Below are 16,418 nucleotides of genomic sequence, written 5' to 3' on the forward strand. Positions count from 1 at the left end.
TTGTGCCTCTCTTTAACTTCACTATGTATATCAATACACAGGAATTACATGAATCTATGCTACATGTGAGACTTGACTAAAATGAGAGCATTCCATCATGTGAGATAAGGGACTACTGGATAAATGTTGAAATGTTGGCTATTCTGAGGGTAGCCTGCTTTGGACTACGTAAAATAACGTTTTATGAATACATTATTTTCTTTCTTAGACTTTGGGCAATGTTGTGTGCTTGTCAGGCACAGGCAGTAAGGCTTTCATCTGTTAGAGTTTCACAGATTTTATTTATTGATTATTTCTAATTATGTTTTTCTTTTCTCATTTGTAGTTATATTAACAGTTTAAAAGAGGATTAAAACATTGAATTCAGACCAAAAAAAAGACTATTGATCTTAACTATTGATGAAACCATATAGAAAGCCACAACTTCATGATGAAACATTTGTGATTGATAGACTAGTACATTAGTTGATGACAGCTTAATGTGAGACAGTCATTCTCTCCAGTTGTCTCCTCCACGAATAACATGTTGCTATTGTTCTATAGGCCTATTTAATTTATACATTTTTAAAACGACTTTTTGACATACGTTTTATACAGTATTCATCTTCAATCGTGATAATGTTGGATTAGTAAACGCTCCTTCTATCTGACGGACCAAATACCTTCATTCTATCGACCCTCCCTCACACACTGCCTATTATTGAGATGGGCGGGAGGCGCTTTCTTTCAACTCAACAGGTAGCTGCATCCCAACCGACAACAACATAGATTATTGGTATGAAATACAGTATATTGAAAGAATTGAGTCAATTTTGATACCGGGATCCAGTATGTTTTTGTCATTTCGAAATTGTACAAGATTCAATATGATACTGATGGGCTTCCAAAGCATAACTTCGAGGTCGCGCCATACCGTTCCTTGTTTTTTCGATGTAGTAACTGATCAAGTCTCTTGAGTTTTGTTTTGTAATTATTCATATGACATGTGTGTTGAATTTCAAACGGAATATACTCTGCAAACATGAATTGTTAAGTTAGTAGGCAGTCTTGACACTATTTCAGATGTCTATTGTAGTATATCATTTGTATCCTATTATTTATATTATTATCATTATAATTACTACACAATTTATACAATAGAAAATCAAAGAAAACAAAGGTGTATTCAATGACATGTTCACACTTACACCTGGAAAGCTATTTCATGTCATGTTTTCCCTTGTGATGGTCTGATTCGTTTAAGGTGAGCGTTGATTTGTAATTATATGCCTTTTCGATAGCTTTTCGTTTGCGCTTTCAATAGAACTGTTGATGAGAAATGTGAAGAATTGTTCTATCGTTCCAAAACATAAGTTAACAATTTTATAACACAATAATGAACGATGACTCAAAAAAGATGTTCTGTGATAGCTTCTAATAAATTGAATACATTTAAAATACAAAGGGATTTAACCAGATAGTTCACAACAGTTAATTATTACATTTGTTGTGAAATATTCCCGTGGAAGTAAGCTAACATCATTGCAGTCAGCCTCTAGTCATGTTTGAAAAGAGATAAGCTACTTCGATATGCTGAAGAAATCATAGTTTGGCTTTAGCCAGCATATGTAACAATGTAGCCTATATGTGCATGTATTTTATATGTTTGATTTTATATTGTTTGGTAGGCTATTGTATTTCAAATGTGTACTTCGCTGCAGTAGCCTGCATTCAGTATAAAAAAACATCTTAATTTGAAAATAAAGTTTAGTATTCTATGATGATTTGATCATTTCCCTTACAGGCCTGTTAACGGATTACTGTTTAATGAAGGATAATACAATATAAAAATAATGTTCATGGTGGGTTATGTTTTGAGTTGAGGAAAAACATTATACAATTGAACCATTTTAGTTCATTTATGTGCACATGCAATGCGTTATCTCAGCGTGTCCACTTGGTGGGGGTAGCTACGAGCAGAACAATCTGGGTGGGTGACACGTCTAGGACCACCTCTTGATCGATCATTCTTCTGAACACAGAACTGTTTATGTTCTTAAAGATCTTCTGTAGCAATTGATTAATGATTGGAATATCGGGCAGATTTGCTGATATTGCTAGATAATATGACAAACAAGCAATAGATTATGGGTTAATGAAGTAGCAAACAAAATCACATGCACAAAAATTCCAAATCAAAACTATTTGTGATTTTCAAAGAAATATTTAAGCCATTCGTGTTTTGAGCAAGGCAAGTTCATAATAGATTGAAAGTGGCTATTGCAATTAGGCTACCGAAAACTTGGGGATATTGAAAAAAATAACTGAACACCGTTTATTTATTTTCATATTCGTTCAGGGAATAACTCAGTGTTTTTTTTTGTTCCTGTTGGCGCTTTTCTCGTCGGAAATAACTTTGCCCTCTTCTCTCTCTCTCTCTCTCTCTCTCTTTCCCTCGCTCTCCCTCTTTCTCTCTCTCTCTCTCTCTTTCCCTCGCTCTCCCTCTTTCTCTCTCTCTCGCTCCATTTTGAGCATTGACTGAAACAACAGAAACTATCGTATCAGAGAACGACACATGAGACATTTCTGAACAAGTCAATGGTAAGAATTACTAAGATTTTCAATAAGTACATTTTTTAACGTTTTTATTTACTTCGGTTTCGTAGCCTTTGACTTAATATGAACAAACCTAGTAATTTCTACCTTGTCCTTCTACCTAAAATATCATATAACAATGTTTTGATCACTGACTAATATCTCTCATAGGGAATACAATAACCTCAAATTATGTTTTGATATATATAAATTGCGTAAGAATATATTTGGTGAATAGTAATAAGTCTCTAACATGATTATTTTGAGTACAATTCAATTACAAAATACATCCCTTAATGTTACTAAAAACGTGTTTAGTAACTGTTCATCTGCCAAAGTTGTCTTTGTTTCTGTAATGAACAGAATTATGAAGTATCATAAATAAGTCTTTGTTTTTCTGTATCGTTGTTATAAACATGGATCAAATTGACTGAAATGTTTATAGAGTTTTAGCAGTTTTTCCTGTCATGAAATTGAGGTTGAATTAAACTTTTTCACAAATATTTAGTTGTAAATCTTTTAAAGCATGAAACTTTATAACCTTCATAATGTTGTTGTTGTTCAACTTCTGTCTGAATTTACTGTGAACTTCTTGGACTTATTTTCCTAAATATGTGCCTTGCAAAATATATATATTTTTATGTTTTAGTTCCACAAATGCTGTATCAAGTAAGACACACTTTTGAATAATGTTTATACACCCACGCCTGTTTCAGGCTTATTGAAGAACAGGAATGTAATACCCTTTTAGCCATAACTACTCTGTAACATTACAAGTTTGGTTCCAGACTTTAAAGCTGATGTTTTAATACATTTTAGACTAGCATCCTCACTTCCAGTTTGATTTGACATTCAAATTGGAGAAAAAAATGCCATATACTAAATCTGGCCACATTCTCACTTAACACTGTAATTCTCTAAATGGGTAGAAACGTAAGTCACCATGGAAATTTAAACTGCACAAAAAATGTTCCCGAAAGCACACTACCATGTATTCTTATTACATTCATGTAGCCAACCTTCACATTAGGAAGTGTGTAGTACCACAGAAGTAAGAGTGACTGACAACCAGAGGGAAAACACAAACAAGAAACAACACTTAACAAACAGCACCCTGATACCATTGATATTGTATACAAAACTCTGAAAAGGTAGCACACTTTAGGACTCTAATGAGTCCTACTGTCCCCTGAGATAAGTACATCTGGAATAGGACGGGGGTCCTCAATCAAACAGATGATGTAATATAGCTGCAGATGCATCCCAAATGGCACCTTATTCCCTTTATAGTGCACTACTTTTGGCCAGGACCCATATGGCTCTGGTCAAAAATAGTGCATTATGTGGGAATGAGAATGATAAACATCATCATTACCTTACGCAGATTGAACCAATTCACAGACATACACCTGATGTGTATAGTCAAGCATTGTCTAAACTACATTTGGAATCCTTACATACTATAGTAGTATGTATCTGTTGTAGATGACAGCGTATATGAATATCCAGGGTCACAATGCCAGTAAGACTGTATGAATTAAGTTTTCTTTATATCTTAGGATATTTTGGCTGTGTAGGCTATGCTAGCACGTAAACACTCCATCTCCAGTCAGTCAACCTCTACTGGTATCAAAAAGAGCCATCACTGTGATGGTACATATGGCACATTCTCATTGGATGTTTCATGTATCTTCTCCAAAGGTGGAAACGATAAATACAAGATGATGTGTTCTGTGACAATATTGGATAGATGCTGAACCAATGTGTTCTCCCCTCAGGTGTTCCGCCTAAATCGCAGACAATACTTTACATTCTAAAATGTAATACCATGTTTGCAGCATGTCACTTCCCTTCCGGCTCTTGATTGTGTCTTGCATGTCAACATGGTGTCCCTCTTGGCTATTTACAATAACGCTTCACTGTGTTTACTACATGTCTTTTCTTCTAGGTATCAATCTCTTGTTATGATTATGCCACGAAAACAAGTGTAGTGTAGAACACACTCTAAAGACAAACTGACAAACCGTTTTGGGTGGCCGTCCGGTACTGCCTCTTAGGTAGAGCAGCAGCAGCGTAGCCTCGTGTCCTTGTTGGCATGCAGTCTCATCTTCATTGAGAAAATTGCATTTGAATTCTCTTGAGCTGTGGTTTTTTCTCACCTAATTTGATCAATGATCAGTAGACGGTTCATCAACTGCAGCTGTTTTTTGTGGAAATACATGACAGATATTATTATTACTACTATTACTTTACTGGAATTGCTTCTAACTAAACTATTCTATCTTCATCACATCTTCTTTCCATTTATTTTCATTAACTACCAAGATCACCTCGTGTTTTGATGCCTCTAAAAATTGTACTTTGAACCGTTTTATGCAGAGGCTATGCAGTGATGGGAAAAGTACTCAATTGTCCTACTTGAGTAAAAGTAAAGATACCTTACTAGGAAATTACTCAAGTAAAAATTAAAGTCACCCAGTAAAATAGTACTTGAGTAAAAGTATTAACAATCTGGTTTTAAATGTACTTAAGTACAGTGGTGGAAAAAGTACTCAATAGTCATACTTGAGAAGGTGTAAAAAGTAAATGCTTATATTAAGCCAACCAGATTGTAAAATGTTCTTGTTTTTTTTCTATTAACGGACAGCCAGGGACACACATTCCAACACTCAGACATGTCTAGTAAGTCCGCCAGATCAGAGGCAGTAGGAATGACATGTTATATTGATAGGTCTGTCAATTGGACCATATTGCTGTCCTGCCAGAGCATTTGTAATGAGTACTTTAGGGTGTCAGGGAATATGTATGGGAGTATAAAGTACATATTTTCTTTAGGAATGTAGTCGAATGTAGTACAAGTAAAATATAAATAGTAAAGTACAGATACCCCAAAAAACTACTTAAGTAGTACTTTAAAGTATTTTTACTTAATTAGGTACTTTACACCACTGATGTTATGTTATGTGAGCCCAAAGGTTTATGCTGTAGCTTATGAAGCTACATTTTCATTAAATGTAACAACAAAAAGAGAGGACATCTTGGTAAATATAGTATCACCAACATCATTGAATCATTGAATAGAAGCATAATTGAATAGAAACATTCTTACTCATGTACCATGCAGCCATTATACCAGTGTAAGAGTGGGAACGCGGTAAGACCTTGTACGATTGCTGAACTCCATACAACCTTCCTCGTTGCTGACCCACTGCGTATGTTTCATGCAGCTTAGGTTTTAGTTTCCTACTTAGATGTCTGTCTATCTCAGATATAAAATGGAGAATACAGAGAAATCAGAAAAGGGTCCATAGAAAGTGGTTGAGAGGACATCGCTTTGCAAGACAGGTGGAGTGACAAGGATACAGTTAGTTCAAACTCAAAAGAAACTAGCTACCATGTTAGATTAATACAGTTGAACTTTCTTTCATCGCCTTTGGTCCATCAATGTTTTGCAAGCTGTTCTTTCCATCCACAAAGTTCTCCTTACAAATATGTTGTGTGTTAGGCAGTGTAACTTGGAAATGGGAGTCTCGCCCTTTTTTAATTCAACAATATTACGTTTGTGTCACAGGGATTTCCATGGTATTTTGAGGGTATTCCACCTAATCATTCCATGGTATTTTTAGGATAGTACACCTAATCATTCCATGGTATTTTTAGGATAGTACACCTAATCATTCCATGGTATTTTTAGGATAGTACACCTAATCATTCCATGGTATTTTTAGGATAGTACACCTAATCATTCCATGGTATTTTGACGGTATAGCAGCCAACCTAACTAATGGCTCAATTTATAAATGCAGTTTGGTATTACATCACCACTGTTTACTAGGTTTTTCCCATCATGCAAAAAGTGGTGAGACACCATTCTTCTAGTTCTGCATTCCCGCCCAATTTAACCTCTGCTTATCCTAACCTCTTGACCTCCTTCTTTGCACCTCCCCCCAAAACATACATACACACAACCACCACTACCAGTGAAGAAGGGGAGTTGAGCTGATTTGGTGAAAGTCAAAGTAGGAAGTGGGTGTTTTTTGTTTTGCACAGCACGTCCATAACTCTCCCATCTGCATAGCTTTTAACCCACAATGTAAACAGCAACCCACACAACACCCTTTAAACCCCATATATATATATACAAAATAGTTATGCTTCATTGTTACATAGGTGCAGCTTGGGTATTCGAACCAGCTAACTTTCGGTTACTGGCCCATAAATTCTAACTGCTAGGCTACCTGCTGCTGTTACACAGACAGTCATGTTGCTGGTAGACCAGTGAAATAGCAGTGAAGAGGAATGAGGATTTGGAACACCCAACAATGGATGCCCTTATGATGTGCCATCAGGCATCAACTGACATAACTGTTTTTGTATGTAGAAAAACTTTTCATTGGGGTGCCAGAGTTAGTAATTGACCGTGCATAGCACTGATTGAACAGCATTCTCTGTTGTTACCTCTATAACAAAGTTATCGTCAGTGTCCCCCTCACTCATATAGCAGCAGAGAGATGGTTGAAAAGCACAAGAGGGGATTCTGTACAGCAAAAGCACTGGTACTCCTGTATCCTAGATGCCGTCTCCTGCCGTTGTGCACTTGAGCAAGGCACTTACTCCCTTAACTACTCCAGGGGTGTTGTACTATGGCTGACCCTCTGCTTTAACCTCGCCACCCTCTGTGTGTGTACGCTATGGGTGTCTTTCGGAGGGGTTGGGATAAAGTAGAACACATCTTTTTGTTGAACATTCGTGGACAATGGACAATAAAATTATCTTGATTTTCAATATGTTGGCTGCACCATCCAGAGGGTCTTGAATGGCTGCATCACCGCTTGGTATGGCAACTGCTTGGCATCCAAAAAAAGCAATGTTTGGTAAAAATGAGGTATGTGAATTATGGTCATACTAAGGCAAGCAAGTTATGGAGGGAATTAAGGGGCTACAATGTTGTAGTTATTTAATTTAACGTTTTCCATTTAATTAACAGGTATTGCCCCCCCCCCAAAGATTAGTGTGTTAAACTCTATTTTATACATTTTATTTGGACATTTTTTAGTAATTAACTCTTAAAAGTCTAAAATCAAAACATTGAAACAAAATGCCATTGCACATCTCACTATTAATATCCTCACTATGATGAGGTTTTAATGTAAGGGGGGGAAATCCAATGTTAGCCCCAACACACTTGCCTTAAATATTACTGGTTTATTAAAAGCTAATTACAATTTTTATCTCAAAACAAGTGGATTATTTATATTTAAGCTTCCCAATTGTATATATATATATATATATATATAAAGTGTATATATTAGATGATATATATATATATATATATATATAATATTCATAATTTAGATATAACTTTTTTCTAAATGATGAATATTAGATCAAATTACCTCCGAATTTCCAACAGACCCAACAAAAATTATTATAATCATTTTCCTCAGAATCGTTTTGTTAGAATGGCTTACATTTTTGGGATGAAACAGATAATATTTTTAGTTAAGCAACAGTAGTGGCAGCCAGGGAAAGTGAAAAATAGACAACAAAGTGGTTTCTGTGAGAATTATAGGGCTGGGGGCATCTACCGCAGGGGGATAGTTATCCCACGTTTACCCTACATATTACCTCAATTACCTCAACTACCTCCTACCCTTGCAAATTGACTCGGTGCCGGTACTCCTTATATATAGCCTCGTTATTTTATTGTTTGCAACTTTTTCTTTTTTTAATTACTTTTTAACTCTGCGTCATTGGGAAAGCGCTCGTAGGTAAGCATTTCACTGTAATGTCTACACCTGTTGGCACACGTGAAAAATTAAATTTGATTTGTTGATGAAGTTATCAGAACCTCATTTGTTTCATTAAGTTATCAAACTTTTTAGCTGGGTTCAATGTATTCCATTACCAGTGTGTGTTTTACATACCAGTGATCCCATACATCTTAATTAGAGCCATCAGAAAAATGATACTGCAGCAACAGGAAATGTGAATTATTATGTTGATTTATAATCAATGTACATTTTTATAGAGTTTAATACATTTTTCTTAAGGGAAAATTCAAGTCTGAAATTTCAGAGGAAATTACAGATTTCAGAAGCCGTTTTTAACCTCAAATACACTACACGTTTTAAATTGCCTGCATTGCAGGAAAGTTTTCCTGCAACAGATTGATCAAATTAAGATCCTACATCTGTACATACCAGTTCCCTATCATGCACAGTTGTGTGTGGGTCTCCATAATACCTGCATTTATCTTTTTAGTGAGTGCACAAGACATAAGCAAAAAAACATGACTTTGCAACCTTTCCATTTAGACCATTAAAAGTAGTTTGAGTTATTTATTTTGTTGCCCTCGGGGTATTTTCTGCAATTTATGTTAAATATCTTGTGATTTGACCTAATGTAGCAACCTCCTGGGTTACAACTTCAATTCCCTAGTGACTAAGACTTCCACATTGTACCAGACTGAATAACCCGTTAACATTAAGTTAACTCAGAAAAAAAAGACATGTCCTCTCACAGTCAACTGCATTTATTTTCAGCAAACTTAACATTAAACATTTGTATGAACATGGCAAGATTAAACAACTGAGACAGAAACTGAACAAGTTCCACAGACATGTGACTAACAGAAATGGAATAATGTGTCCCTGAACAAAGGTGGGGGGGTCAAAATCAAAAGTAACAGTCAGTATCTGGTGTGGCCACCAGCTGCATTAAGTACTGCAGTGCATCTCCTCATGGACTGCACCAGATTTGCCAGTTCTTGCTGTGAGATGTTACCCCACTCTTCCACCAAGGCACCTGCAAGTTCCCGGACGATTCTGGTGGGAATGGCCCTAGCCCTCACCCTCCGATCCAACAAGTCCCAGGCGTGCTCAATGGGATTGAGATCCGGGCTCTTCGCTGGCCATGGCAGAACACTGACATTCCTGTCTTGCAGGAAATCACACACAGAACGAGCAGTATGGCTGGTGGCATTGTCATGCTGGAGGGTCATGTCAGGATGAGCCTGCAGGACGGGTACCACATGAGGGAGGAGGATGTCTTCCCTGTAACATACAGCATTGAGATTGCCTGCAATGACAACAAGCTCAGTCCGATGATGCTGTGACACACCGCCCCAGACCATGACGGACCCTCCACCTCCAAATCGATCCTGCTCCAGAGTACAGGCCTCGGTGTAACGATCATTCCTTTGACGATAAACGCAAATCTAACAATCAGCTCTGGTGAGACAAAACCGCGACTCGTCAGTGAAGAGCACTTTTTGCCAGTCCTGTCTGGTCCAGCGGCGGTTGGTTTGTGCCCATAGGCGACATTGTTGCCGGTGATGTCTGGTGAGGACTTGCCTTACAACAGGCCTAAAAACCCTCAGTCCAGCCTCTCTCAGCCTATTGCGGACAGTCTGAGCACTGATGGTGGGATTGTGCATTCCTGGTGTAACTCGGGCAGTTGTTGTTGCATCCTGTACCTGTCCCGCAGGTGTGATGTTCGGATGTACCGATCCTGAGCAGGTGTTGTTACACGTGGTCTGCCACGTGTTTTTCAGAGTCAGTAGAAAGGCCTCTTTAGTGTCCTAAGTTTTCATAACCTTAATTGCCTACAATCTGTAAGCTGTTAGTGTCTTAACGACCGTTCCACGGGTGCATGTTCATTAATTGTTTATGGTTCGTTGAACAAGCATGGGAAAAAGTGTTTAAACCCTTTACAATGAAGATCTGTGAAGTTATTTGGATTTTTACGAATAATCTTTGAAAGACAGGGTCCTGAAAAAAGGATGTTTCTTTTTTTGCTGAGTTTATAAGAGTATAGGAACCACTGAACCAATTAAGCTTTGACCAGGCAGTTTGTTCTAGAATTTTAATTATTTTTGCACCCTACAAATTACATCAATGATACAACACCAAACATATGGGTTGACTCAATATTTAGTGACATCAACCATTTGTTTTTGTTGAGTGACTGGTGCCATTGTTCATAGCTTTCAACATAAACAGTGCATGTACTAGGCTGTTGCAGTTCCTCCATACATTAGTCTTTGTGAATCTTTTTTAATCTGGTGTGAAGTACAAGTCCTCATTATCAACTCAATTATCCCAATGTGTTCATTATTCTATTGTTTTGTGCATTATTGTATTGTAAGTGTTTGCCTATGTTGTTTTTCTAATGTTATGGTATGTTTTGGCCATATGTACTTTCAAAATATATGTTCCTTTTGTCTTTTACAGTTTTATATCTTAAACTGACTTTCATTATGTGCATTTGTGTGTTTGTAAAACGTTTTGTAAAAGATAAATAGTGAAGATACAGTACCAGTCAAAAGTTTGGACACCTACTCATTCAAGGGTTTTTCTTTATTTTTACTTTGAAACACACATGGAATCATGTAGTAACCAAAAAAGTGGTAAACAAATTAAAATATATTTTTGATTTTAGATTCTTCAAAGTAGCCACCCTTTGCCTTGATGACAGCTTCGCACACTCTTGGCATTCTCTCAACCAGCTTCAACTGGAATGCTTTTCCAACAGTCTTGAAGGAGTTCCCACATATGCTGAGCACTTGTTGGCTGCTTTTCCTTCACTATGTGGTCCAACTCATCCTAAACCATCTCATTTGGGTTGAGGTCGGGTAATTGTGGAGGCCAGGTCATCTGATGCACCACTCCATCACTCTCCTTCTTGGTCAAATTGCCTTTACACAGCCTGGAGGTGTGTTGGGTCATTGTCCTGTTGAAAAACAAAGGATAGTCCCACTAAGCGCAAACCAGATGGGATGCCGTATCGCTGCAGAATGCTGTGGTAGCCATGATGGTTAAGTGTGCCTTGAATTCTAAATAAATCACAGACCGTGTCACCATTAAAGCACCCTCACACCATCACACCTCCTCCTTCATGCTTCACGGTGGGAACCACACATGCAGAAATCATCCGTTCACCTACTCTGCGTCTCACAAAGACATGGCGATTGGAACAAAAAATCTACAATTTGGATTCATCAGACCAAAGGATTTCCACCAGTTTAATGTCCATTGCTTGTGTTTCTTGGCCCAAGCAAGTATCTTCTTCTTATTGGTGTTCTTTAGTAGTGGTTTCTTTGCAGCAATTCAACCATGAAGGCCTCATTCACACAGTCTCCTCTGAACAGTTGATGCTGAGATGTGTCTGTGTACATTTATTTGGGCTGCAATATCTGAAGCTGGTAACACTAATGAACTTATCCTTTGCAGCAGAGGAAACTCTGGGTATTTCCTGTGGCGGTCCTCACAAGAGCCAATTTCATCATAGCGCTTGATGGTTTTCGCGACTGCACGTGAAGAAAGTTCTTTACATTTTCTGGATTGACTGACCATCATGTCTTAAAGTGGATGGGGCCACAGTGTCTCCTGACCCCTCCCGTCTCAGCCTCCAGTATTTATGCTGCAGTAGTTTATGTGTCGGGGGTCAGTCTGTTATATCTGGAGTATTTCTCCTGTCTTATCCGGTGTCCTGTGTGAATGTAAGTATGCTCTCTTTAATTCTCTCTTTCTTTCTCCCTCTCAGAGGACCTGAGCCCTAGGACCATGCCTCAGGGATTACCTGGCATGATGACTCCTTGTTGTCCCCAGTCCACCTGGCCGTGCTGCTGCTCCAGTTTCAACTGTTCTGCCTGCGGCTATGGAACCCTGACCTGTTCACTGTGATTACTATTATTTGACCATGCTGGTCATTTATGAACATTTTAACATCCTGGCTATGTTATTTTATAATCTCCACCCGGCACAGCCAGAAGAGGACTGGCCACCCCTCATAGCCTGGTTCCTCTCTAGGTGTCTTCCTAGGTTTTGGCCTTTCTAGTGAGTTTTTCCTAGTCACCGTGCTTCTACACCTGCATTGCCTGCTGTTTGGGGTTTTAGGCTGGGTTTCTGTACAGCACTTTGATATATCAGCTGATGTAAGAAGGGCTATATAAATACATTTGATTTGATTTAAAGTAATGATGGACTGTAGTTTGTCTTTGCTTATTTGAGCTGTTCTTGCCATAATATGGACATGGTATTTTACCAAATAAGGCTATCTTCTGTATACCAACCCTACCTTTTCCAAACACACCCGATTGGTTCAAACACATTAAAAAGGAAAGAAATTCCACAAATCACATTTTAACAAGGCACACCTGTATTCCAGGTGACTACCTCATGAAGCTGATTGAGAGCATGCAAAGCTGTCATCAAGGCAAAGGGTAGCTACTTTGAAGAAATATATTTTGATTTGTTTAACACTTTTTTTGGTTACTACATGATTCCATATGTGCTCTTTCATAGTTTTGATGCCTTCGCTATTATTCTACAATGTAGACAATAGTCAAAATAAAGAAAACCCTTGAATGAGTAGGTGTGTCCAAACTTTTGACTGGTACTGTATATCATGTGGTTACATGGAATTTCAAGTTCTTGGTATAATAACTATGTAAGTACACAGTACCTATTCTTTAGGCTTACTAGTGGCTAATTTGAAACAGAATTTTGTCAGTTTCCTTTCAGTACAATTCGGCCATTGTTCTATCTGCACTTACTGTGTGACGCTGAAGAGGTATAGGCTAAAGATTCTGTTATTAATATTAAATAGGTTATAGAGTAGATGCATCTAAGCGAAACTTAGCCTACTGTAAGGTTTAGTCAAAATGTGTAATTCATTTTTTAACAACATTTCATTAGCCTAAAAATAATTTTGCGATTAGTTCTCAAGCCCACGTCTTCGTATAGCATTAATTATTGTGATAGTATTGTCATTTTAATTTGAATTAATACATCACAAATCAAGCGTTCCATAACACCTGTGTTATAACGTGAGCTGTTGCCATGTGTTATGCATAATGAAATTGTTGGAAGATTTTGAGTTTTTAACCCTCCAATGTCTGTAGGCAAGGCATTTTACAACAAAGCGATACAGTATGCCTATATGCCACGTTGAATACAGTATATGCTGCACTCTCAGTAGTTAACAAAATGCCTCAATGCAGATTCATTATCGTATAATTTATTCAAAGTTATGTTCTGTCTGCAGAGATAATTAAATTATTATATTAAACACACTTAACTCACGAAGTTCGTGACTGTTCATTATGAAGTACACGACTTTCGGTGGAGCACACTGTGCACACTGACTGCAGCAGAAGCTCTGCCATTTCCCCTTCCAATGAAAAGCTGCCCTTTGCGCTTTTGGGGCCTGCACCACTGGATCCTCCATTTTGAAAATTAAATCAGGGGATTGGGCGTATTTTGCCTGGTAGAGTAGTGTACACCATGTGCAGCGATCTGTCAGTTTCCTAAAAGCCCTATACAGAAATATGATGAAAACGGAAAACTTGTAAGGCTGGCTATATGGCCAAAGAATAACCTTAAACCAATGAATCGTTGCTCCAGCGAGGCCTTCTAGTTTCAGGCGAATGCAACAATGTTACGAGTGAAACAATGAACCTAAACAATGATACAATGTAACAATTTCCTTCCACGCTCGGCAGTTTGTTACAATGTATCTTGCTTGACTGATGTTGGCCTCGTTGCCCATGTCACAACCTTTGTTATAGACTTTCGAAAATGACTTGAAGTTCATGATTTTACATTCATGTAACATCCTCCTGGCGACCAAATTCTTTATCACAATGCATTTTCATTGGAGAGGCGGGATGACTTCAAGAGCTGGGCTGAAGAGAGAATGTCTTGACCAAATGGTATATGAGCTAAGAGCTGATATTAAACAAAGTAGACCACAACTCGCACACGTCCGACACAATAGTCATCCATTATGTTCATATCCAAAATCTGCGAATGATTTATATATTTTTAAAGGACAAAACACACATCCGCATCTTGAAGGAAGTATCCCCTCCCGGTGACTGATATTCAGCAGACATCAGACATGCCCAGCACACTCGCGCATGTGTGAGCTACGTATGCATAAAGCCTATACGCACACAGCACGGTGGCATAGCATGAAGGCTCGCTTCGTACACTCATCTGGTGAGCTACGCCGCCAGGAGGCTGGCCCTTTCTCTAGCTACTCCAATACCACGTGGTTTCCTCTTCGCAAACAAAAAAAATGTGAATTCGAGTCGGTTTAGAGGCGGTGCCATCGCCAGGCAGAAGGATCTGTGACAGTGCAGGGTACAACTCGAGGTTGAGGGGCAGAGAGAGGAAAACATTTCTCCCGATCCCGCCATACTTCTACCACTATTCCACCATAACCACCATCACATTAATTCAAATTGATCCATTCTACATTGTGCGATTCATTCGCTTGGGTTGCTGCAGTCAAGGTTTCTCCACTTCAATATTGGACTTAATCAGACTACAACATTACCATTACTTTAAACTTTTTTTCCTTTTTCTTTTAGTTTTACTTTGAAAATACATGTATTTCGTTTTCTTTTACTGCTTGTGGACATTTGCAAGTGTTTTCAACCTGTGATCATCCTGGGTAGATCTATCTCGTTGCGTTTTCAAAGAAAAAAAGTTTTGTTGCTCAGATTTTTTCATTTCAATTGGAGGACCTCTATTTTTCAACATGAACAAGCTATACATTGGAAATCTCAATGAAAACGTGACTGCAGAGGACTTGGTTAAAACCTTTGATGACAACAAGATTCCTTACTCTGGGCAGTTTCTTATGAAAACTGGCTACGCGTTTGTTGATTGTCCGGACGACCAATGGGCTATGAAAGCCATTGAAGCATTTTCCGGTAAGTAATTGAACGTAAATGATCACATCAATAGCGTCGTACCTTTATGTAATTTAATTCAATGGGGAAACCACCTAGGCTCAAATATATAAGGGTTTGCCCACTCCCCTCACGCGTCCCAATCCTAATTGTCCAGTAGAAGACATGATATAATTAAGAGACACTTCGTAGCAAATATGTTGCATAGGCCTATAATAATCGAGAAGAGGTTTATGAAGTGCTTAGCCGAACAACAATATACTCAACTTTTACAGGGAGAGGGGGCCCATCACATAGGCCTAACTATTTGAATGAGAACATCAAGATATCCAGATTTCTCGAATCGTATTCTATTTTAGGTCTATTTACATACACTAAAGCGCAGTTTTGTCCTGGATATGATAGCCAAATGCCTATATTTCAGCCTTTTGGCCACACGTTTTTATTGTACTTACCGAAGCCTTGCTCTCTGGTGCCTTGTATGACTAGGTTCTGTGTACTCCGTAGAGCTGTAGAATCAAATCTTACACCTCCCCCTTTTGGCGAAAAGGCCACTATAGCTAAGATAAAAATGCGTTATATGTGTAGTTTAAAAGCATATATCGACACTATTCTTTCATAGATTAATGGCTTTGATTGCCTTGACCGTTACATTGCCAAATTACTTCCCCATTCTTCTCACAAGTCACGAACAGGCTTGATTTCCTTAGATGTATCTTCATGATTTCCTACATATGTAGCATGTGATGTGTTCTATATAGCACGAAGTGTGTTATGCCTGAAATAGATCACTAAGAACTCTAGGGCACGCAAATGTGCATCTTCAGCTTTTAATAAATGTTTGACAATGTCCTTTTCAAATGGACTATAAGTGTTCTGTTGTACTCTATATGACATGAGGGACTGGGAAGAATGAGTTGTAAAAGATCAACAATGTGTGGAAGTGAAATAGTAGTTGATGAGTTAATTCACAACGCAATTGTTGAATGGCTTTCCATTTGAGCCAGGAGGGTAACTTCTTGCCCATCATATTTCAATGACAGGCCTATTGCGTTATTGGGCACTAACTACTTATTTTGAACATGCATTAGTGCATATTAGACAACATAAGACACAATTATTAGACAACATAAGACACAAT

The 16,418-nt window shown here is 38.1% G+C and overlaps 1 protein-coding gene across 1 annotated transcript in view; it reads left to right on the top strand.

The window, feature by feature from the left end:
- The first annotated feature begins 14,688 nt into the window (after positions 1-14,688).
- The window catches only part of LOC115110181 (insulin-like growth factor 2 mRNA-binding protein 1), a 59,891-nt gene continuing 58,161 nt past the window's right edge, over positions 14,689-16,418 (top strand). Inside the window, 1 exon segment of the mRNA XM_029635604.2 lies at positions 14,689-15,298. Coding sequence (XP_029491464.2) covers positions 15,124-15,298 — 175 coding nt within the window. The 5' untranslated portion in view covers positions 14,689-15,123.

The sequence above is a fragment of the Oncorhynchus nerka genome, linkage group LG26 (genome assembly GCF_034236695.1).
Source record: "Oncorhynchus nerka isolate Pitt River linkage group LG26, Oner_Uvic_2.0, whole genome shotgun sequence".
NCBI classification, from domain to species: Eukaryota; Metazoa; Chordata; class Actinopteri; order Salmoniformes; family Salmonidae; genus Oncorhynchus; species Oncorhynchus nerka.